This window comes from Neovison vison, chromosome 3 (genome assembly GCF_020171115.1).
Source record: "Neovison vison isolate M4711 chromosome 3, ASM_NN_V1, whole genome shotgun sequence".
NCBI lineage: Eukaryota > Metazoa > Chordata > Mammalia > Carnivora > Mustelidae > Neogale > Neogale vison.
This window is the reverse complement of record NC_058093.1, coordinates 81,689,601-81,715,577: the sequence shown is the minus strand read 5'-3', so window position 1 is coordinate 81,715,577 and position 25,977 is coordinate 81,689,601. Positions and strand designations below refer to the sequence as shown.

General features: G+C 36.5%; 1 protein-coding gene across 1 annotated transcript; it reads right to left on the bottom strand.

The window, feature by feature from the left end:
* Positions 1–706: 706 nt before the first annotated feature.
* On the bottom strand, positions 707–21,057 carry ZC3H15 (zinc finger CCCH-type containing 15). The gene is made up of 10 exons (XM_044242499.1): positions 20,837–21,057; positions 13,721–13,822; positions 8,918–9,029; positions 7,756–7,908; positions 7,238–7,329; positions 5,919–6,101; positions 4,435–4,581; positions 4,128–4,229; positions 3,247–3,370; positions 707–1,523 (listed from the first exon to the last, which is right to left on the bottom strand). The coding sequence occupies exons 1-10, from the start codon at positions 20,909–20,911 to the stop codon at positions 1,333–1,335; spliced, it is 1,281 nt and encodes a 426-aa protein (XP_044098434.1). The 5' UTR covers positions 20,912–21,057; the 3' UTR covers positions 707–1,332.
* Between the last annotated feature and the right edge of the window lie 4,920 nt (positions 21,058–25,977).

Here is a 25,977-nt window from a genome sequence, read left to right as displayed (position 1 = left end):
ATTATCATTTGACAAAATTTACAATCATGTTTTCTTAGGTTTTATAACTGAGAAGCACTTTAACTGCTATACCCAGATGAAGAAACTAAGTTTCAGATTTAAAAATCAATTTATCTGAGGCAGAAATGAAATTGGGGCCATCACCAGACATGCTCATACTATTATCTTACTCTAATGCTTTAGAATCCATTTTTATTTGCAGATAACAAACGAAACATAGTACAAATATTTGAAAATAAAATGACAAACAGCTGCTGGCACAATTTGCCATTTGTAAATTATGTCCATTTAACTGTATCATCATAATTTTTCAGGGAACTCAATGACAAAGACCCTCAGCTCAGTTTTCTGGTGAATTTGTTTACACTCTTTCATAGTAATCAAATTTCAGCAAGTAATATTGTTAATACCATTGGTCTCCACAAAAATGGCTAAGTAGTAATTAGTTCTGTAGGTGATATTTAATTAGGCTGGTATCTATCAATTAGGGAATTACTCTTTCCTATAGTTTTATCTATAGTCTCTTTAAAGCCAAATTCATAGTTTACTGAATTCATAGTAGTACTGTCAGTATTCTACGTAGTCCCATAATCAGTTAAGAGAATCCATTAACTGTGTATACCTTCTGTGCTAACTATAAGGGATCCTCAAACTATAAATTCTAAGAAAATATTCATATAAAAACTTAAAGAAAAAAAGGACTATATTTGGATTTTAATGTATGACGGTCTTTATTTACAACTTTATTGGCAAAAAAGAAGAGGGAAACATTTAAAACAGTTTAACACAGGGCATTGCAGCTGATTCTGTCAGGTTAAAGAAGTTTCTTTTTAAATGTCCATCTAATCGTCCAAAGATATACAATACTGAATCTGCATATGCAGTTTCCTTTATGAAATACAGTGCTCATATTTTAGGCAGTCTTTGAAACACATAAATACAAAGAAAAACACTCATTAAAAACTGTGTTAAATGAAGGGTATTTTAAATTTAAATTTATATTTATGTTGTTCTTATAATACATGCCCAATGAAAACAAAAAGCTGGAAAAGCAGTCACACTTCCTACTTGAATGGACAGTTACAACAATCATTTTCTGCAATGACCATTATATTTTCAATTTATCATGAACTACTCTGAACTTACTATGAGATGTAGCCAAAGTCAGAAGACAAGACGTAGGGAGAATATTCCTTTTTTGGAGGAGAGTAAGCCCTCCAGAATCAGCATGGGAAATAAACATCCTGTTGAAGAATTCTAGGTGGAAAAAAATTACTGTAGTCAATTTCAACTCATGCTGAGCTGGCTTAATTTTTTCAGACTTGTCTGGTGTCATTCTTCCAAATCAAGTGTGTTTAATTCTTCTTCTAGTTCATCCAAATCTTCCCCAGTAAAAAGATTTTCATCAACAGGAACAGCATCGATGGCTCCATTTTCCTGTCCCTCCCCTTCGTTGTCCTCTTCCAAATCACTTCTTTCACCATTTTCAGCCCTACCTCCAGAAGCTTCACTTAATTTGTTTTCTAAAAGTAAACATTGAAATCAGTAAGGCCAAGAAACAAACACCATTCCATTAGCAACTGAGAGTCACAGACATACTACATTTTTTTTCCTTTTTCAATGAATGCCTTTCCTAAGATTACTCCAACAAGAAATGATCTTTTTCTAAGCCTAAGAAAGCTTAAGCTATATACCTAGTGCAAGTATGTTGTGCACTATAGACATTTGATTGCTTAATGGTATACATTTGAAAGCAAGATTTATCTTATATAATTTAGTGTCTCCTATATGACCTAGCAATTAGGTTTTTAGAAAGTCAACTTCCACATAGTATTTTGAATAAATGACCATGGAATCAAAAAATGTTTATTAGCAGCTACTTAGCTTTTGATTTGGGGGACAGCAGTTAAATCACACTAGTTGTAATGCTGCAAAGAGATGTGAATCCCAAAACATTTCAACCTATCAAATTGTGAAAAAAAGAACCTAGGGTTATGCAGCTACTTTATAGGCTAGGAAAGACTGAGACAACAAAAATGCTGTCTTTTAATGTTCAAAGACACCAATATTTACACAAAGACAATTTTTAATAGCCTTACTTAGATTTTAGCTATTTTAAACATCTTTGATGTCAAGTCTTGGGGGATTATAGAATCTGAAGTACTTGCAATTTTCCCTACTGTTACCAGCCCTACTTCTAAAAGGAGCAAATCCAGTCTTCAGATTGGCATTAAGACAATAGGCTGACAGCACTCAGACCTCAGGAGGGCAAGCCAGTTTTTCAAGTTATAACTTGCATTCCTTTATTGTAAAAATAAGGTTAGTTTTTGCGCTCTCAACCTTTGCCTTGATTAGTATTCTACATTTTCCTTTCACACTAACCATGCCAATACGTTCACTTTTCTTTCAACTCCTCAGTCAAAGCACCATTAGACATGAATTTTATCAACAAGCCTTACTACCCAGCCCTTCCCCCGTTCTCACTCTTAACTGAACTTATTACTTCCATTTCCAGATCTTGTTTCTGTAACTAACAAGCTTTCATCTTCCATTTTCCTTCTTCTCCCAGATCTTTTTCCCCTGGTATATAAGCCCTTCCCATGACCATGTCTCCCCCTCAAACAAAATTTGTTAAGAGTGATCTGCACTTATTTTTCTCCTCATTCCTCTTATCACTGCAGTCCTGATGAAAACTGGCACCCTAATTCCTACAACTCCTTTCTTACTATAACTGAAGACTTCCAGTCTAAATCCCACTTAATTTTTCTGAAATTCTTCTTTCTTTTCCTTTGTACTTCTCAAGCTTTCCCTCTTTTGAGTATTCTAACTGATGTTTGCAGTATATTCTACAATGTTCTCATGTTAAGTATTGTGCCTGGGTGAGTTCATTCACTGAGCTACCAACGAAAATGATTTTCAAAAGTTTTCCTCCTGTTGACAGTGTCAACGTTTGATAATTAAAATATCTCAAAATCAGGAGGTTCCAAACTGATTAGCTACATCTCCAAATTCATTTTTGTCCCCTTCTACTTCCAGTTAATGGCTTCAGTATCCACCTAGCCACCAATTCTACAGCTTCCACGACTCACTATTTCTATATATAGCCAAACCATACATATTTATTGTTAACAGTCTGGTACCTGCAGACATCAAAGTTCGCCAGTCTGGTCTAACTGTCCACCCCTGCTATCTTTAGACAGCATCCTAATTCTTGGGATCTTGGAATACAAAAGTTAGGATACTTACCATCCTTTTCTGAAGTGTATGTGCTGAATCTTTCAAGACTGGCTACAGTAATACCTGTCTCATCTACATCTCTTGGGATATACAGGCTTAAATCTATGTCATTTACACTCACAGAATCATCAACCTTTAAAAACATAAAAAATAAAGTTGTTACTTATGAGAACAGCTTTCATAAATTACTTACCTTTTACCTCTGACATTTATCTTAGTGAAACAAAATTATTACTAATGCCCAGTGAAAACAGTAACTGACAACTGCCAAAATTCACTCCTTTTCCGAAATTTCTTGGGGAAAAAAGTAGCAATGTCATATTTCAACTTTCTTCCTCTCACATACAGAATATGACATTTTTATTTTCAACTCAAAGACAGAGGTTAAAATTTTATACTATACGAAAAATGAATAATCAGCTACGTTTGCCTGTAACTGAGTGATTTAGCTGTTGTCTCTTGCTCCCTACTCAATTTTCCCCTTACTCTGTTCCTTTTAGTCTCTGTCCCATTTTTTTTCCAGTATAAAATATTAAACAAACAAACAAAAAAATCATTTTTCTTTTAGGAAAATAAAACACACACTTTTTAGCTAATACATACAAGCATTTAACTCTACCCCAGTCACTGTTCTACTTTCTGTATAAAGAACTATAATATAATTTTATTACCTCATTTAACTCTCACGAGTAGTCTGCATGTAGGGATTATCATTATGACTTTATTACAGATCAAGATAGAGACCTACAGTGTAAATGATTTCCCAGATTAGAGTCAGGATTTGAACTGAGGCCCTAGAATTGATTCTCTTAACCATGCTATTCTATTGTTATACTCCACTGTTTCTCTCCATCAACATGAGGAGATGAGGTGCCAAAGCTTCCTCTTACCTCATCACCCCCTGTTCCTTGGGTGTAACGGGTATCATCTGCTTCCTCATCATCATCATCAACCAGTTCAGGACGAAATTCAAACACTTCACGACCACTAATCTATTCAGATACACAAATATATCAACTCATGGTAAAATTCAAACATTTCATGGTCATGGATTTCAGACATAAACATGATTAAATTAAAATAAATTCTTGCATGACACAGAAATTATAAAATGAAAATTATAAGAAATTATAAGAAATTTTCTTATAAAATTATAAGAAAAAATAAAGAATCTCTTCAGGTGAGTTTGGGACGTACCACTAACGCCTTCCCTGCCTTGAAGTCTGCTTTTCTTCTTTCCATATCTTGCTCAAGTTTATCAATCTTTTCTTGTCTTTTTCTTTTCTTCCATGCAAGAAAAGATTCTAGAGTGATTTTGGTAACATTTGGACCTAGGGCAGAACGCTGCAAAGACAAGAGTTCTTTATTTTCCCACAAATCACCTATAAGAATATTTAATAATTTTCTCTTAATGCAATTAAGTTCTTGCCTGTGACTATTAAGACATGAAATTTAGAATAAACAGATTTATTTTCATCTTATATGGCAATGAGTAAAATGAGTGTCCAGAGATACAAACATTTGTAAACACAGTAAAATATATTATTCTGAGCTGCATTTCTTTTCAATATCGAAAATGAGTAAAACCTGTTATATGAAAAATGGTTTTAAAATAAGTCAACTGCTGAAAACAAAAAAATACCATAAGTACCATGAAAATATCCAAGTATCATTTGTGTTCCTTAGGAAAAGAGGGAAAAAACTAGGCAAAAACACCATCTGCTCCTCAGAGCGAATAATCAAGTAATAAATATATGGAAAAATAATACTTCCTGAACATCTGCCAGCTATCACTATTAAATGTTTTCTACACATACACTAACACGCTGATCTCCACAAATAAGCAAATAGAAAGATATGGGAAATTTACCGAGGTTAATAGCTAGTACTTGGCAGAAGTAGGATACAAACAATCCCAAATATACCAGACTCCAAAGTCTGTATTTTCTATTATAGCATAGTGCCTTATATGAGACACTAAACAGTATGTCCATTTAAGAACAAATGTACATAATCCCAACCTTAGACACTTACGTAGTTAGACAATCCAAAGACAAAATGGATATAATTTGAAATATATAATCCTAAACCTAGTATTTCCAATAATCTCAACATCTTCTTGTCACTCCCAGGAGCCATATCTATTAACTCAGTGGCCCCATCTGCTATCTCATGGAGTAAACCTCTTTTGTGCTGAACCAGAAATGAGGAGAAGATTTTCTTCAATGAGACATATTCCCCTCTACTGACACAGTGGGAGTTTTGACCCCAGGGATGATAAAATACACAACTGGAAAACTGCAGGAGTTGTTTCCTTCAATACGTATTATTGATTAGTAAAATGGCTAAAAAATAAGACAACAGGGGAAACATCTAAAACTTCAAGTTCAATCAGAGTATCATTTTAATGAATATACTAGTACAACAATCTTATAGAATTTGATAAACCAGTGGCATAAAAAATTGTTTCATAATCCTAAAATTAATGTCATGATGGACTAGTGATTATGGTTAGGTTTATATTCTAGACATAAAATAACTAAAGAAAAAAATAAGGCAATTGGGAAAAGGTTCTATTTTTTCCCCTTCCATAATAACATGTTATTGCCCCCAAGTGGTAAATATTATAATTTCACGATAAATACTACTTTAGCTTTATAGTAGGAAAAAATTCTAGTTACCTCTCTTTCAATAAGATCTTCTAATGAAATTTCATCTTCTTTCTCTTCTTTTTTTTTATCTTTTTTCAATACAAATCCAGGAGGAAGTGCATGACGATACATGCAAATATCACCACCTCCAGGGCATACCCAAAACCAGCCATACTTGTTGTTTTCAATAGCTTCGAGGAAATGCTTGCACACCTGTAGAGACAATATTATTCACAGTAGTGGCTCAGTGAAGTCCATTTACAAGGTAAATGCTTAAATATATGGAACAAGTACATTCTTATTCACATCCTTAGGCTATTCACTTTTCAGAGCACCCTTGGCACAGAAACGTACACGTAAATCAATCTTAAAATACTTAATACAATGGTAAATTCCCTTTTGAGAAGATCTATATAATATTTCTATTTTCAACACTGCTCCAAATTCTGAATTACACAAAAGGACATGCCTCAGTTTTAGCCTTTGTAAATGTAATCCAACCCTGATTTTTAAATAAATGAAAAAAAATGTGGTTATAAAAAACTAAAACCAATGATTTTGTTTTGATCTTTCCTAAAAACTCATCACATGCAATAGTGATACAAATACTATTTGAATTACCTGAAATTATAGGCAATTTCTCACATCTAAGAAGGGAGAAAGCAAGCAAGGTACAAAAGGAACCAAAGGACAGTGACCTTTGGTGCAGAATACAATTGTATTGAAGCCTTAGGTAATAAACTTTAAAAGAAAGAAGTGAAAATTAACTAATAAACAATATTCTTTTCCTCAAAAAAAAAATAGAGCAGATATAAATAAAACTAGTGTTTAGAAATTTTCTAGCTATCAAGGTTTTTCACTATAACTGCACTATAGGTAAATATGTGGACATAAATGCTGGGTCCGAGAAAAAAGGTATAAATTTTTAAAAGTGCATTTCCTGGAATACTAGAGCCATTACCTATCCAAAATTCATTTTCACCTTCTTGATTTAAAAATCTCATCATTAGTGTAGGTGTTTATCAATTGTCCCTCCATTCACTTTGCATAAGGAAAGAATTCTTGTCTGAATATGTGATCGTGTTCATCCATATCTGAGAGAAAGTAAAATCACCTCAGAAAATGACACTTGAGGACTTTAGTCACATGCTTTTCAAAGGCTACTTTTGAAAAAAGAATCTTATTTTGTATGACTTAACACTTGCAAATTCCAACAAAGCTTGATGCACTTTATAAAAAGCTCCAATAATTTAAAAAATAATCCAGTAAAAAATAGCAGCAAATACCTTGCCACATAATTCTCCCTAACGATAAATATCACAGCAACTCAATTCAAGAAAAGGACATACTATTTGAGTTTTTGGTTTTTTCTTTTCCGCCTCACCGTGCTTCTTGTTCACTACTTCTTCCAGCTTTTTCTCATCCCAATTATCCATAGTATCTAAATAAAAAGAGATACGAAAACTAAATACTGTAATTTTATCTACTGTTCCCAAAACATACTGCATATCTTCTTAGCCAGGAAAGCTGGATATAAGACTTATAACCTGACACATTTTCTTTAAAGGACACCAAAGATAGGAATAAACAGTGCTACAAAATTATTCACCAAAATCCCAAGCAGTTTAGGCAAATGAGAAGGTAGTACTGGAAGAAAGGGTGAGACAAATCCAAAAGAAGTAACTGCTTTTTATACATCCTCATTTATTTAACTAAAGGACATAATGCTGTCAACTCCGATTTTGTGGAAAAGAATTTTTTTTTTTTTAAACAAACACAGCCTTCCTAAGAGCAAAATATTCTTCAAGTTCCAAATATCTTAGTAACAACCAAAAGATATTTTTAAGAAAATGTCTTAAAAAAATACCTTTTTCAAGTTCTTCATCTCTTGCATCAATGTAAACACTTCGCTTTTCACACTTTCTCTCCAGAGTCAAGTCATGAGAGAACTTACACTTATCTCCTTTAGTACACTGTCCTTGCTTAAAGAATGCACACACCACGGATTTGGGATCTGCACCTACGTCAAATAGCACATGGTATTTGTATTATAATCTGCCAGATCACAAAGTATAGCTTCTATCTGAGATATAATTACTACTGGTGAACTTGTTATTTTCCATTCACTGATGTGAGAGGAAAATACCACTTACAGGTGATTATTAAGACATTTCTTTAAAGCTCATTCTACACCATTTTTTACCTATTTTTGTTTCTTTTATTCTTACCATTATTCCTTCCATTTTTACTCTTATTTCCAGGGGTGGGAAACCAAACAAACTCAGAGGTTATTCCATAGTCACTTATCTAGTTTGAGTCAATGAGGCAGAGGTAAAAGAGAAATATAAACATACATGGAGATAAACTACCAAGAGTTTGGAACTTATAATTTATAGAACCACAGGTTGTCTACCAAAGAACAGATATTATAAATCAACTAGCAGACTATCTAAATCCTTAATTTTACCTTAAGTGGGGGGCTAGTGGCTGGATTTATAGTTGTATAATCACATAGCTATGCATATATATAGAGGAATTCTAAGAAAGTCATTGATATAGTTTAATTTTGACAAAGGGAATATCATTTCCATAGCAGACACACTGGCTTATATGAAGAAAATATACATCAAAACAAATTAAAGGTTTTTTAAATTGTAGTTGACCCACAATGTTACATTAGTTTCAGGAGTACAACATAGAGATTTGACAAGCCTATATGCCACCCTCACCACAAATGTAGCTGCCATCTGTCACCATGCAATGCTATTACAATACCACTGACTATACTCCCTCTGCCGTACCTTTTATACTCATGACTTCTTCACTCTGTAACTGGAAGCCTATACATCCCACTCCCCTTCATCCTTTTGCCCATCCCACGCCTCCAACCTCCTCCCCTCTGGCAAAGCATCAGTTTATTCTCTGTATTTATGGGTTTGTGCTTTTTGTGTGTGTGTATTCATAAAACAAATCAAGAGGCTCTGAAATATCAATATTTGATAAAAATACTTCCGACATTTAAAATTTACCTTTACTTATTTTTTGAGCAGCAACTACGGGTTTGAATAGCTCATTTAGTTCCTGCAATTCTTTCTTCTTGTCATCTTTCTTCAATTTCTTTTCAGCCTCACTTTGTGCTACCTAAAATATTCCCAGGAATAATATGAAAATTTTGTTTCATATAATAAAACTGTTCTCATTATACAACAGTACATAGAGCATCACTAACAAAACATTTGCACATTTATGTATCCATACCTCTTAGTATCAGTGTTACAATGGCCTTTAAGTATATATTAAATTGTATGGTTAAACTATTAAATGAAACTGCAAAATCTTGTATCAGTTGACTTAAAATAATTTATAAATGGTACCATGCCAAGTAAAAAGCATATTCAAAAGCTTACAGCAATAAGCATTTATTAAGCATTTGCTACATGCCCAGCACTTTTAGTAAATGGTTCTCACCTGGGATTTTCTTATGACAACCACCCACTTCCCAGAAACATGAGGGTGCCTTTTGAAGATCAGAAATGCAAACATCCGGAAATGCGCAGTCCCAGACAATAAAGAACTGTACCACCCAAAATACCTATTCCCCTTGTGGAAAAACACTGAGCTAGGTCAATGTGGGAGATAACAAAACAAATATGACATATGACATAGTTCCAGGCACACGATTTACATACCTAATATGATTAGAGGATTCATCCAGACATTTATATGTCAGGTCCTATGTTAGATGACAGGGAATACAAAGATGAAAAGATAAAGATGCTTATTTAAAGAAGCTCAGACTCTAGTGGGAAGACAGACATGTCAACAACTGTAATATAATACATGGTTCTCTGGGAACAAGGAACGCCTATATGCCTATGAAAACTAGACTGAGCTAACACTTTATGGATGAATTTTTCTGATGGGTAAGAAAAGGAATGCAGAGAGCCAGCCAATGCAAAGATACAGGCACGAGAAGGAACACAGTATGAGAAACATCAATGAAAAGTTTGGACTGCATCAGTAGGTGACAGGTAAAACTCCATGGCTTAAAGCAAGTCAATGACACAATCAGACTGTATTTTATAAAGACCACAATGGCAACTGTGTGAAAAGTGGACTAGAAGAAGCCCAAGAACAGCAAGGAAAATGAAGAGGCTAATGCAACTGCTGTAGGCAAGAAAACAAGAGCTTAAAGTAGGCATTAGTAGCAAGGTTGGAGAAAAGAGGTGAGAACTCTTAAGGAGGTAGAACTGACAGTACAAAGTGACTGACTAGACATGAAGTAGAAAAGAGAGGGTGGGGTCTAGGACTATCACATGTATGGTTAGTGCTGTTAAACAAGACAGGGTATACAGGAGTAACAGGTTTCAGGGCAGAAGGTGGAGATGAACTCAGCTTTAGACATCCTGAGTATGAGATGCTTACAGAGCAACTGAACAGAGCTACTTAGAAGGCAAGTGGACAAGGATCTTGATACCTGGGGAGAAAGTCTGATTTGAAATAAAGATTTTAGAAACAGTTTACCGATAGTAATTGATTAAAACTTTGAGTGTATAAGAGATTATTCAAGAATAGCATAAAGAAGTGATTAAAAAAGAAAGTGATAAGAGCAGAGGACAGTTCCCCGAAGAATACCAATATTAATGAGCCAACAACACAACTTTAAAAAGCCCATAAAAGGGTCCAAGAAACATCACAGATACAGGTGGAAATCCAGCACAAAAAAGTACTTAAGGAAGGAGAAGTTTTAGGAAGGCAATGGCCAAATGCTATAAGGTTAAAGACATTCCAAATCCCAACTTTGATCAGATGGTAGATGTGTTCAATGGAAAAACTGTAAAACATTTTTTAAAAAGAAAAATTTAAGTCATTTTATCTATAATAAAACTATCGTTTGCTCATGAGGTTCATCTAAAACATTTATGGACCCAGAGCAAGGATACATTGGAAGCCCACAAACCATTTCTGTGAATATTTGAAAAATCAGAAATCAAACTAATGCTAAATAAAATATGGTTTGTACCCCTACTTAACAAATATACCTTACAACCTGGAAGGACGGGTTCAAATTTAAAATGCCCAGGTTCCATGGAGTTCTACGCTGGAGCACGGCAGTAAAACAAGAATCAACTTCTGGCTCTTCCTCTTCCCACACTGAGTTTCATCCCACCATGTGTGTGCATGAAGGTGGAAGGTGTGGGGAAGGACATGGTATGGATTCAGATCTGTCCATACTCCCAGCACATACACCCTTCTTTTTTTGTGTATGTGCTGCTGAAGTGAACACACAACCTTCCTTTTGAGTACTTCAGGCATATTGGCAGTACAGTATACCCTAAGTATAGGCAACATGACCTTTGTAGGCCCTGAAGTATTGTGGAGAGGGATGGTATAAACTCCCTTAACCCACTGACTCCTTGCCTGTGGGAGAGCTATGTCTAGAGGAGACATAGAGTAGGGTCATCCTCTACAGTACAGGGCCTACAGTGGGGTACCTACTGCCTGGCTCTAACAGCAGGACTGCTGCTCATTTTGCAGATAAAAGCCCAAGTACCCAAGAAATTATCAAAAATTATAATACTGAAGGTGCCATCAATCCTAACCACCACCACCACTGAAAATTTCAGGCTTTCTCGGGTCTTTAAAATATAAAATTATCTGTCAATATACTTCCCACTAGAAGAAAAAATAGGGAGAGGAGAACAGGATTGAAAAAAGGAATAAGGGAAGAAAACTAAATTCTTTTCACACACCTATATTCTCCAGAAGATCCACATTATCTTCTCCTTTAACCACCACAGGTACCTTACAAGGGTAATTATCCTTCCACTGTACAGATAAGTGTCACTAAAATTTAAGTTCATGTAACAAATAAGATGACTCCAAGATCTAAGCATACATTTTTATTAAACCAGGCTACTAAATTAGCAGCATGGAAGAGCAATAGTTTTTGGTTCTACAATCAAGCTGGGTATAAGAAAAAAAAAATGCTCGAGGCACTAACCTGCTGACAATATATGTGAGAGAAATTTGTTTCAGATTGCAGTCACAAACATATATTCTGATATTCTCAGATGAAAAAAAGTATTTCCAAAAGTTAAGGACAGAGTGGGAAAAAGAATACTTTTTAAAATAAAGATGCAGGTCTGTAAAATCTTAAACTCAAGAAAGTGAAAGATCTAAAGAACATGAAGAAAAGGAGCTAACTTTTTTGAACGTGTTGCCAATAGATAAAATGATTTCAAAATTCATATGGAAGAATAAATGCCTAAGAACAGCCAAGAAAAATATAAAAAAAGTAACATTTGGGGGAAAGGACCTCCTTTAAGAGCTAACAGAACAGGGGCACCCGGGTGGCTCAGTGAGTTAAGCCTTTGCCTTTGGCTCAGGTCATGATCTCAGAGTCCTGTGCTCGAGCCCCACATCAGGCTCTCTGCTTGGCGGGGAGCCTGCTCCCCCCCCCACCTACTTGTGATCTCTGTCTGTCAAATAAATAAATATAATTAAAAAAAAAAAGAGCTAACAGAACACTTTACTAAGGCACTATAATAAAAATCAATGGGATACTGGTTTAGGGACAGACAATAAACAGAATAGAAAAGAGAATGCAGGAATAGATCCTAATATATTTGAGACTTTACTATATGTCAACAATGGTATTTCAATTTGGTGGGATAAATGATGCTGGTGTAAATGGCCATTTATTTGAAAGAATATTAACTTACTGACATATAAAATAAATTTATGACAAATTATAGACTGTAAAAAAAAAATAGAAATCTAGGAAAAACACACATAATCCAGTGGTGCAAGAGACTTTTTAACTGTATTTTTAAAAAGCTAGACATACCTGACAGTACAAAAAATAAAAATTATTGTACAGCAAATGAAACAGAAACATCACAAATTATCTGTAATGCAGGCAAAGGTGTCTCTCATAAATTGACAAGAAAAAGACAACCAGAAAAGCAAAGGATATGAATACACAAGTCAGAGAAGTATAAACCCAGACAGCCAACAACCATTTGAAAAGGTACTCAAAACAGAATAACCAAAAAACAAAACAAAACAAAACAAAAAACCAAACAAAAAAACCCCTCAAACTCACTTGTAATGAGGGAAACAAAGCAAAGAATGAGGTCTCAATTTATACTTACCAGATTGGAAAACATTAAAAAGAACGTTAGTACCTGTAACTCATGCACTGCAAATGAAAATGCGAAGGATTACAATCGCCACAGAAACTAATCTAATCTATTAAAATTAGATATCTGGGGCACCTGGATGGGTCAGTTGGTTAACCATCAGATTCTTGATTTCCACTCATATAATGATCTCAGAGTCATGAGATCGAGGCCTGTGTTAACTCGAAGCTAATTGGGATTCTCCCCTCCCCACCCAGCTGGCACTCTCACACTCTCTCTCTTTAAAAAAACAAACAAATAAAAAAAAGAGGTCCATTTCCCTTGATCTAGAAATGTGTCACAAAAAAGCAAAAATGCCTGTTAAGAACACACGTACACAGACATTTCTCATAGAATTATTCTAATGTCAAAAAGCTAGAAACAAAGTGATCACTTATAGTGAAATGGATGTTTACAGTACACCCATATAGTAGAACAGTATGAAGCCATTAGAAGAAATTAGAGCTGTATCAAAATGACTTAGAGAAATATCTAAGACATACTGCTGAGTAACAGAGGCAAGATGCAGAAAAGTTTTAGAGTAGGATTCCATTTTAAAATACAATTACCATTCCAAATATGTCTATCTGTAACAAATGCCTTATTACATCCATATGAAGAAAATGCAGAAATTTTTAAGTTATTTACCTGACGTGGATTTTGTTGGCCAAACTTAACCTGATGAGTGACAGCCTTAATAAACTTCTGTTGCTTTGCTCCTTTCTTATTCTTTAGACCAAAAGTTTTGTCCTGAATGAAAAAGAGTACAGAAATATCTTAGCAATTTATATTAAGTTCTCATCTATTTTTTTCAGTCATATCTAAAAATCACTTTCACTTATGCAAAAGAAAACTTTTCTTTAGTATGCTACATAAACATGTGAAACACTAAAACATCAAGTCCACCCAGAGTTCTTTACAATTCAATACATACTTACAACTATCGTTATTAAACCTGTTACTCTAAGATGCTTTTTCCAAAGTGTGTTTCAGAATATAAATTCTACAGGATGTGCAGGGTTGGAATATAGGACAAGATGACCTACAGTCAAGAAAGTTAAGGAAAATGCTTGCCTAACAGTGTTTTTAATTCTTAAATTTCTTAAATGTAAGATATCTTAGAGCTTTTACCAGAAGGGATGCAGTATGTAGCAATTCTGAATCTTTTTTTTACTTCAAAATGCAGTCTTCTCAGAGTACCCTAAGGGATTATGTACTACCGAACACATTTTAGGAATACTGCATAAATATTATGTACTCCACTGGTTTTGTTTGTTTGTTTTTTGTAAGAGAATTATCTTCTCAAAACAATTAAAAAAATTTTTTTAAAGATTTATTTATACAGGTGCTTGAGTGGCTTAGTTGGTTGAACTCTGTTCTTCTACTGAGCCAGTTACCAATTTATCCGTACGCTATCAATCTTTGTAGACTGAGGTTCAAACAGATGTTTAACTTTATCACGAAGTAAGCTTCATGCCCAATATGCGGGATGAACTCATGAGCTCCTGATCAAGAGTTCCATCCACGCTCAGGGAACCTAGGAGGCTCAGCTGGTTAAGCATTGGCCTTTGGCTCTGGTCATGATACTAGGGTTCTGGGATCAAGTCCCATATTGGGGTCCTTGCTCAGTGGGGAGCCTGCTTCTCCCTCTGCCTACTGCTTCTTCCCCTGTTTGTCTGCTTGTTCTCTCTGACAAATAAAATCTGGAAAAAAAAAAAAGTTGCATGCTCTACCAACTGAATCAACTAGCTGACCCTAGATGTTTAATTTTAAAATGGGAGTTTGCATCTTCTTCATTCTCTTGTTTGTGGGTAGATCTGAGAAAGGATGAAGCGGTAAAAAGGTCTATACTATTGAAAGAAATGTTGAGACCCTCTAAAAATAATCAGTCTGAAATAAACTGATGATTTTAAAGCCTTCATTTCGGTATTATTCTGAGGGAAGGGACAAAGTAATAGGAAGTATTACAGCTGCAGAATACCTATGTGGACACGATGGAAATGAAAAACAGTACTGATATGATTAGTATTTGAAAACATTCAGCATGACGTAATTTTACAGAATCTCAAAATCAGTAAAACAGATCTTTCAGTTTTCTTAACATCTGCAAAGTTGAAGACAGTTCAGCTCTAGAAGGTTCTCATTAAGAAGTATCTTTTTATTCATTCACATCTACATCCAACCATATACCAAAATTTCACTTTCCCCTACTTAAATTTCTCTCATGTTTTAATATTCCATATTTCAAAATTCTACATGAATTTTCTGTAATTTACTCATGTAAAAAAAGTAGGACATACAAACATGCTGAACTTGAGTTTTTTTTAGGGCCAGTGTCCTCTCCCCCCCTTTTAAAAAAATATATTTATTTGACAGAGAGAGGGATCACAATTAGGCAGAGGGGCTGGCAGAAAGGGGGAAAACAGGCTCCCCGCTGGGCAGGGAGCCAGATGTGGGACTTGATCCCAGGACCCTGAGATCATGACCCGAGTTGAAGGCAGAGGCTTAACCCACTGAGCCACCCAGGTGTCCTTGGTGTCCCTTGTTTTTATAGGTAAGAGAGTTCAACATTCAATTCAGTAAGAAGAAAAGATGGTCAAGTATGTGATATATGAAAAGAAATGAGCACATGCAGCAACCGGGTATGAAATGACACTTTCCTTTTACAAAAAGTGAGTTCTCATGGGAGGTAGGGGAGATGGAAAAATCCTAGATAAAAATATCAAGATCAAAGTGCAAGTGCATCTACATAAGGCCTGTCAGAGAAGAGCATAACTAGGGTTCAAACCATGCCCCATAAGTTAACCACAAAACTATTGAATAAACAAGCAAGATAGATAACAAACAGCAAGATAGATACTAACATATGAAGATTTAGGAAAGAAAAAAGTGCCTAAGGGGACTTGCCTAGTTAGAAAAAAATACTCATGACAACAGTTTCTGATAGAAGTATATAAGCTCCAGATCCCAGAAGAAAAACAGTTTTTCAGGTTTAATTACACCGCTTTAGCACATAATTAACCAGACTAAAAGAGATAATGAATGAGTTGTGATTTTAAAGTCTTTAATTAGGGTAGAGCTCAGAAATCATTATTTTTTTCAGAGACAGGGGACACATCTATTCAGCATTCATGAAACCTAAAGTCAACATATATTTTATTGAATCTCTTAACAATCTTATGTTATATTGAAGCTGAGAACGGTTCAACAATTCTTCTGAAGTTCAGACTGTATAGTGTAATGATTTAAGAGTATAAGCTAGAGCCAGGCTGCAAAAGTTCTAAGCTCAAACAAAACTGAGCAAATTACCTTCTTTGCCGCAGTTTTCTTATTTGTAAAGTGGGTCTCACTCTAACCTTTTAGGACTGTTGTGGAAGTTAAAAGATTTACTACGAAGTAGTGGAGCAAACTGGTTAACAGTAGGAGGTCTGCAGCCACACTTCCTGGGTTTGAATGGTGGTTCTCCTAATGGCCAATTTAGTAACCTTGGGCAAGTTATGTAATCCCCGTACCTGTTTCCTCAATTACAAAAAGGGTGATAAAACTTATCTCATGGAGAGAATTTAAAAAAGCTGCATAAATTTATCACTTGTACGTGGCTTGTCTTCTCTCTCCAACACAATGATAATTGTGTCTGGCTCAGTAAGTGTTAACTATTAAGTGACACAGATGATATTTGAACCAAGGTATATTTGACTCCAAGCAAAGTCTTTGTTCTTTCCACCATGAAAAACTATTTTCCAGGGAAACCTAGTTAGATTACTGTGCAGGTTGGTACACAAAAAGCTTTCTGAATACCACATTGCTGATGTGGGATACTAACACTGCCTATTGAAAATAGGATGGTTTATAATTTGGAATACTTCAAAAGGGCTTTCTCCCTTTTTCTTGAATTTAGGACACTTATGTGAAGATTAGCCTGGATTTTTTGCAGGTGGGGAGTATGAGACAGGAAGACTGGAGGTTACAATTGAACCCAAATCGTGCTTAAAATAAAACTGGGAAAGGCGCCTGGGTGCCTCAGTTGGTTAAGCAACTGCCTTGTGCTCAGGTCAGGATCCTGGAGTCCCACATTGGGCTCCCCACTGAGTAGGGGGCCTGCTTTTCCCTTTGACACTCCACTTCCCGTGCTTTCTCTCTCTCTCAGTCAAATAAATAAAATCTTAAAAAAAAAATCTCTTATTTAAAAAAAATAAAAAATAAACTTGGAATTAGTAGTCCTCATTGGATCAATATGGTCCCCAAGTTTAGGTTATAAGGAAGGAACAGTGTATGTGTATGTTTCAGATGTGCAAAACTGAATACAAAGCAGTTTAGAAAACACTTTTTTTAAAAAAGGATGGCTCCCTGAAGCTCCAAGAGCCTTAGCATTCAATGAACTCCAGACTTCACTTAAAACTGACCCTTTCTTCTTCCCCCTGCCATCCCATTAAGTAATCATGCTTCTTTTACAGCCAGTCTCCACTCTTTAAATAAGATGTGTGAAAACAAGGGGGAAGGGTTGGGAGAGCAGGACAATACTGAATAGTACTCCAAGACAACTAGAGACTACCTTTTGGGACACTAGGGTAAGCAGAAGCAAGCACTGTTTTATTTCGTTAGTCATTGTCTACCTCCCCCACCCGCCACACGCACTGTCTAATGTATTTTTGTTCTCCATTTATGAAATGGATATTCTACAGCTGGTTAATCTAACTTCAAATAATCAACAACTGACCTTGACTAAAGTTTTTCCATTGGCAACCAATCATTTCTCTTTCTCCATCCTTTACATATCTGGATACCATCTCTTTAGGTGTCTTACTACCACTTTCTTGCTGCTACAAGTCCTTAGCTGGACAATTTATTTGCATGCCCTACAACCCAAGGATCCTTTCTCTTTCCATTTTCAAATCTACTTCTCAAAGTTGACTTCAGTTTATTAAATGTCAGCTATAAGAAAGCAAATAATATATGCCATTTGAGATAACTGCATAAATGTCTAACAGAACCATAGCATATTTTGATATAATCATTTCAGAAAGAAAATACCTATTAATGCAAATCAATTAATACATTTTGGAAAGGTTAAAGAGAGAAAGAAAAAAATGTAGGCAACAGAAGGAAATTATTTCAGGTGACAGAAAGTAAACCCTTTATAGACTGCACAGGCCAGTCTGATTATTTTCACTTACTAGTTCTTTTTTAAATAGTAAATAATAGCTGCCATTTATTATCTACATGTCAATTATTTTACAAATGTCATTTCATTTAACCCACAGCTCTATAATATAGGAATTAGTTCCATTTTGCTGATAAGAAGTACATCATCAGTCTTTGCTCCCAGCTCCTCTATCAATTTTCATCCTTAACCCCATACACTACCCATCAAGATATGCTAGGGTTTGGGGTAAGTTAAAAAAAAAAAAAAAAGTCATCTATAATATTTAACAAAGAGAAATATATTGTTTCCTAACCAGGCTGAGTAACAGAATTTTCTACATAAATCTCATTTCACAACAAATGATAAACTTAACACTAAATTCACTAGGGGGTATTTTTGTACCTCTCCACTGGTAGCAAATATCCATACAGTACACTTAAGTCTACAAAACCTTACTATCATTAAGGGAAAAAAAAAAAAAAAAAGATGCCCACCATATATGATAAATGGGGGGGAGGGGCAGGCTAATATCAACACTGTTCGGGTATTTTTGGTTAAAAAACGCAGCTGTCTTATTTTGTATTTTTCTTTGGCTAAGTTTTCATTAATGAAACTAAGGTCGCTTTCTCTTTACCTTAAGAATAACTGTGTACAAGATGAATGAACCCATTATATACCTACACTTTTAGTTGAGAAACAGTACATAACTTTCATGTAAAACTCCTTAAAACAAAAATACTACTCCTGCCAATTTAAAATAAAATTCACTGCATACAGTTAAAGTTCAATAATGTAGGAGGTATACTTTGTCAGGTAACATTTAATTTCACGTCTATAAGGAAATTTCACTTTGTATCATGTTAATTCAATCTTAGTACAGGAAACTGACAAGTATAATGTGATCCCTAAAATGTCCCTTGTTTACATAGCACTGAGTGCTATGAGATCACCATTCCCAGAGATCTACTCAAATGCCAGTGTCCAGATTGTTCAAAAAGGTGACAGGAGACACATGCGTGAAGAAGATAGTCATTTGCTTTTAAAGTTCTGGCTATCTGCTTCATCACAGTTCTAAATAGAACAAATTAGCAATAAGAATACAGGTTGGGAGGGTGCACCTGAGTGGCTCAGTCAATTCAGCCTCCCACTCTTGACCTCAGCTCAGGCCATGATTTCAGGGTTATGAATTCGAGCCCACTTAAAAAAAAAAAAAAAGATAGGAAAAAAAAAAGAAAAAAAGAATACAGGTTCTGTTTCAGAGCTGGAACTCAGCAAAGATTACTAGAATTCTTTATAAGCATGTTAAACCAGTAGACTTTAAAAATTATGTAAAAATTGACAAAGACAAGTTCCAATAAGGTTTATACTATGAAGCCTTGAGGGTTTTCACTGATGTTTTTCAAGGCTATAAATACCAAATATTAAAAACAGTAATCATTTACGTATGCCTGGGTGGCTCTGTTGGTTAAGCATTTGTGTTCCACTCAGGTCATGATCCCAGAGTGCTGGGATTGAGTCCCGCATGGGCTACTTGCTCAGTGGGGAACCCGCTTCTCTCTCTGTCTGCCGCTCCTCTTGCTTGAGTGTTCTCTCTCTGACAAATAAATAAAACCTTTGAAAAACAAATAAACAAAACCAGTAATCATTTATAAATAAATTCATTTCAAAACAACCAACATGCATTTTGGTCGAGTTTGATAAAAAGTAACACTTCCACAAAGGGTGTCCATTATTCAGGTATACCATAAGCAGGAAAATGGTCATAGGTTTTTCCAATTATATCCAAAGAACACGAAGAACCGTTTAAAAGTCACTGATGGTTCACTCTCAGGAAACTCACTGGTAGTCATTAGAAGGCAAATACAAAACATTCAAGAACGTCAATAATGTTCCTCGGCCATAAAGAGCTGTAGACTCAGGGCACTAACTGAATAAATGTGTGTGTATACATACATATATATGTGCATCTACATATCTGTGAATACATAACAAATTCAAATACGGCACTTAATACAGCTAGTGACACTGAAACAATCTCTTTTAAAGCAGAGCGGATGTAATTCACAACGTATATATACAGAGCCATGTACAAAACGGTGAGCTGCGACCTTAAAGAAACCACCACTCTATGAAACTTGTAATGGATCGAAAAAGCCACGAAGTGGTAATTTGTTAGCTCGAAACAACTACCGCTCCTAAGTGATGGGTAAAATTGGAACACAAAGGCTCCTCACGAGCCGACCCCCCAGAAAAAGTCTGACCCAAGCCCATTCAGCGTCCTTTCCAAAAACACCAGGGTAGAAACGTTTTCAATTTTAAGGACTAGCGAAGGTCAAAACCCTGAAACGGGTAGGGGAGAGGGGTGCCCTTTCGGACCTGGGTCGGTGAAGGCGGGGGCGTGGGCGGAGAAGCAGAGGCTGGGTGCGGGGGCGCCAGCAGCGTCACTATAGCGATGAGAGGTAGGGAGCGTCATCACGGGGCTGGGGAAGGGGCAGTGGGCCACAGAGCCAGAGGGGCACACGTCGTCCCGGAAGACGCGAGCAGAAGCCGTGGAGCGGGGAACCAGAAGGCTGCTTCCCTGAGGGCTCACAGCATGAGTGGGGGAGGGGGTGGGTACTCACTTCAATAATCTTCTCCTTCTTTTTCTGCTCCGCCTTTTTGCTGCCCCCGGCCTGAGCCTGTTTCTTGGGGGGCATTGCGGGGACAGGTGGCACCGGCCAGACTTAAGCGCAGCTGGACACCGTCAGGGGATCTGGCCCCGCGGCAGGAGGAAGAGGACACGGGCCTCCTTCGCCGCCGCACCGCACGGAAAGCAAGGCGCTCACTCGCCGCCGAAATGCGGCCTTTGCGACAGGTCGGCGCCGCAGAGCATTGTGGGTCGCGAGGACGGCGCCCGGAAACGGAGCTGCGCCTGCGCTTCTGCCGCGGCCGGCCAGGAGGGGGCAGGGAAGGGACGTGGGGAAATGACTTGGCATCACTTGTGATGTCGTTCATCCACCTGGTCCTTTCTAGGTTGTGTCAGGCCTTAGGATCAATGAGGCGAGTTGGTTGGCGCCCGCTGCGCTTTGGTCCTCCCTTCAGGTTCGTTGTTGTTGAGGATGGGCGATTCTTTTGTCCTACCTGCTCGGTTAATAATTGCCCTTATTATTATTATCATCCTGAATGATCACCGAGCAGTCGCCGCAACTCAGGGCTGCTCGGAGGCCACGGTACTCACGTACTTTCTTAGGCACAGATGGTACAGGGCCGGCGAATACAGCATGCTTCGGGTTCCTGCAAAGTCTTATTAAGACATGGAAAAAGTTTCATTTGAAGGGAACCAGGGGTGGCAGCCCAGAGAAGGGGGAATTTGAACTCTTCTGATGTACTGTATTTATCAAATCGTTTTCAGATTTCAGGAAAGTGTCTAGATGATTCCTAAAAACCCATTTGTAATATGAAAACCAAACCTAGTTTGGGGGTGGAGAGCACATCTCTCTCAACAACGTTCATTAAGTTCTTGAGAGGCTGGAAACTACTTGGCACATTACACACGTTATTTCATTTAGTTATCACAAGGACTTTGTTTGAGGTAGGAATTGTTACTATTTGTGTTTTATAGATGAAGCACAGAAAGAAAGAAACATGCCCAAGGTTATGTTAAAGGCTGAGCCACGGATTTCAACTTTGACAGTTTCATTCCTATCTAAATTCCTATCACTGAAATTACAAAAGTCTAGATTTCTATCACTAATATTACAAAAATGGTCCTGTTTGAAAAAGTACGTGAATGAATGGCTGGCGCCTGTTAATATTTCTACAGACCAAAATACTGTTGTGTGTGTGTGTGTGTGTGTGTTTTAATATAATGCTTGGCTGTTACTTTTGTTCCATGATTATCTGTTAGATAAAGTACTTCTGTTAGAAAAGTACTATAGGGCCTAGAGTCATCTTTATAGATAAAGGTTTTAAATCTTTTTCATTAATTTCCATATGGAGAGAACTAAGAGTTCCTTTAATTAGTGCAATTGATTATTTGAGTAGTAGCTTTCAACATAAGCTAGGTAATGCCAAAAAATCCCAAGTATGGGTGTTTGTGCTTGTGTATATGTGTTTGTGTATATAAAGAATTTTCTGAACTTATGATGGGGTTATGTCCTGATAAAACCATGGTGAGTTGAAAAGATTAAATCAAAGTGAAATTAATATATTTAATCCACTGACCATCATAGCTTAGCCTAGCCTACCTTAAACATGCTCAAAGCACTCACATTAGCTTACAGTTGGGCAAAATCATCTAATGCAAAGCCTATTTTATAATGAAGTATTTAATAGCTCATGCAATTTATTGAATGTTGTACCGAAAGCAAAAAAAAAAAAAAAAAAAAAAGAATGGCAGGGGTGCCTGGGTGGCTCAGTCATTAAGTGTCTGCCTTCAGCTCAGGTCATGATCAAGCCCGCAATAAGCCCTGCATCAGGCTCCCTGCTCAGCAGGAGGACTGCTTCTTCCTCTCTCACTCTCCCTGGTTTATTCCCTCTCTCACTGTCTCTCTGTCAAAGTAAATAAATATATAAATAAATATATAAATAATATATAAATAATAAATATATAAATAATATATATTATATATATTACATAAATATTATTTATATATATAAATAATAAATATATAAATAAAATCAAAACAAAATGAAAGAAAACAAAAAAAAAAAACCAGAATGGCACTATGGGTAAAGAATGGTTATGGGTCTGTTGGTTGTTTACCCTTGTGATCACGTGGCTGACTAGGAGCTGTCACTGCTGCTTCTGCCCAGCATTGGGAGAGTATCTTACCACATATGAGTAGCCTGGGAAAAGATAAAAATTCAAAATTTGAAATATGGTTTCTACTGAATGCATATCACGTTTGTTTGTGTCATTAAAAGTAAAAAAAATTTAAGTCAAACCTTCATAAATTGGGTACTGGCTGTATATACAATCATGAAATTCCTCTGGGCTCCTGTCCCAGGGTGATGAACCACCCTATCTTTTACTTCTTTATTTACTCCCTTATTTATTTCCTTGTTTATCTTTTGTTATTTTTGTAGTTGTTCTTGTTAGAGCACAGAGGGACCCAGCCTTCTTTCCTCTTTACTCAGTTTTATAATTGATTTGATACTTTGGGGATTCTCTCCTTTAAGAGGGGTAGAATGTAGTTGTCTTAATTGTTACTTTTTAGTGCTTTCAAAAATATACTTTGGACCCTTTGTTTTTGGAAGAACTTTACTGGCAATTGTTCTTATGAATCTGATCAATAATAAGTAACAAATATGGGGGAAAATACAAAGAATCTAGAATCTCATAAATTATAATAGTAGTGCTGGGTCCATAATTTTTAACTACCTTCTGCCTTTCACATTTGCTTTTGTTTCTGCCCTGAAGTTGTGATTTTTGTAGAGGAAAAAGATCCTTCCTGGCCTCAACTGAAAAATAAACATTTCTTTTTTTTTTCCAATTTATTTATTTTCAGAAAAACAGTATTCATTATTTTTTCACCACACCCAGTGCTCCATGCAAGCCGTGCCCTCTATGATACCCACCACCTGGTACCCCAACCTCCCATCCCCCCAAAAATAAACATTTCTAAATATGGTGTCTTCTCTGATAGCTCTCTCTCACAGTCATTTCTTCATCAGTCAGAAATCTTGACTAATTGAACTCACTGTTTTCTGAAATAAGGTAATTGCTGGTTTGCAATCTCTGATAGAAAACTGCAACAAGAGAAGGAATTCTATACCTGCTACTCCACTTCTTCATAATTCAAGCTAAACTCCCACAAAACAAAGTTTAAAGTTGTAGTCAGGGGTTACCAAATTCAAATGCCCAAAAGGCAGGGATATACATTTGGGTGTCAAGACAAGTGAAATACATTAGGGAATGGTGGGACCACGGCCAAGCCTCAGGTAAATGCACACAATTAAAGAGAGAGAGAAAAAGTCATACCTGCCTGGCTGATTTGATGGACAGGCTGTGAATTTACTGCCTTGGATACCATTTCCAAAACTTTACATCTTTAGAAGATATCAGAAAAAAAATATATGTATATATAAAATATATATTTAATAAATATATATATAACATATATATTTTTTAAATATTTTATTTATTTATTTGACAGATCAGAAGTAGGCAAAGAGGCATACAGAAAGAGAGAGTGGGGGAAGCAGGCTCCCTGCTGAGCAGAGAGCCCTATGCGGGGCTTGATCCCAGGACCCTGAGATCATGACCTGAGCCGAAGGCAGAGGCTTTAACCCACTGAGCCACCCAGGCGCCCCCAGAATATATTTTTTGAACCTGGATCACTAGGGTGTAGATTTGGAATGGAAGATTTTTTATTATTGTTGTTACCCAACATCCAAAGGTCCTTCCTGACCATGGTTAATAATAATGTATCGTATACATAAAAATTCCTAAGAGAATAGATTTTAAAAGTTCTTTCACACATAACAAAAGTAACTATGTGACATGATGGATGTGTTAACTAACTTTATCACAGTATCATTTTGTAATACATACCTATATCAAATCGTGTTGTATACCTTAAACTTAACATAGTGTTATATGTTACTTATATATCAATAAAAATGGAGGGAAGAAAGAGAACAGGGTAGAGATCCAAGATGTAAGACAAAGCAAACAGGGACGCCTGGGTGGCTCAGTTGGTTAAGCGGCTGCCTTTGGTTCAGGTCATGATCCCAGCATCCTGGGATGGAGTCCCGCGTTGGGCTCCTTGCTTAGCAGGGAGCCTGCTTCTCCCTCTGCCCTTGCCTGCCTCTCTGTCTGCCTGTGCTCATTCTCTCTGACAAATAAATAAGTAAAATCTTAAAAAAAAAAAAAAAAAGACAAAGCAAACAAAGGTCCTCCCTGTGTGTGTGAAAGAGAATTACCCATTATGTTATAATTCCCACTTTACAAGCTAAATGGGGGCAAGTTTCTCTTTTTCCCTTACCCCACACAACCAGATCCTCAATTCATAATCTAGGGAGGAGCCGGAAGATTCTTCTTTCTCTCCCACCTACACCTAAGGCTTTGTACTCAAAGGAAGGAGACAAGACTCAGGAAGAGTTCTGGAGTTCTTAAGCGCATTTTAGGGTGGTGGTAGGCCAGTGGCAACATCTGCACTAGACTTTCTAATTATATTCTTTGGTATTCTCTCTTGCTGCTTTGTTTTCCTAGCCTGATTTTCTAGGCTCCCTAAGATTCTGATTTACTAAGATTTCCAGGATTCCTTAAATTCTGTGAGAAATATTTCCAATAAATTCGCTTTTTACTTAAGTTAGTGTTGATTTTAGTTGTTTGCAACCAAGGACTCTGGAGTATAGTGAATTGTGTTCCCCCTTTATTTATATATTAAAGCACCAATCTTAGTACCTCCAAATGTGAAATTGTCACTGTGTTTGGAGATAGGGCTTTTCTGGAGTTGATTAAGTTGAAATGAGGTGATTAGGGTTGGCTCTAAAGGAATCTAACCGGTCTTCTAATAAGATAAGGAAATTTGGACCTACAAAGAGACATTGGAAATGGCTGCACTCAGCGGAAATACCAGATGAGGACAGAGCAGGAAAGCCACCATCTGTAAGCCAAGGAGAGAGGCCTCAGAAGAAACCACCACCTTGATCTCGGATTGCTAGCCTCCAGTATCATATGGATATAAATTTCTGTTGGGTAAGCCACCCATCTGTGGTATTTTGTCATGGCAGCTCTAGCAAAGTACTACAGCCCTGACTGGTAAAGGACCAGTCT

What these genes read in the sequence shown, in the direction of transcription:
- ZC3H15 (XM_044242499.1), bottom strand. Translation starts at nt 20,911, where the DNA reads ATGCCCCCCAAGAAACAGGCTCAGGCCGGGGGCAGCAAAAAGGCGGAG. An exon ending in AAGATCTTATTGAAAGAGAG is followed by an intron (nt 4,582 to 5,918) that starts GTAACTAGAATT and finishes TTGTCTTTGCAG; the next exon opens with CGTTCTGCCCTAGGTCCAAA. An exon ending in ATACACTTCAGAAAAGGATG is followed by an intron (nt 1,524 to 3,246) that starts GTAAGTATCCTA and finishes GTTTACTTTTAG; the next exon opens with AAAACAAATTAAGTGAAGCT.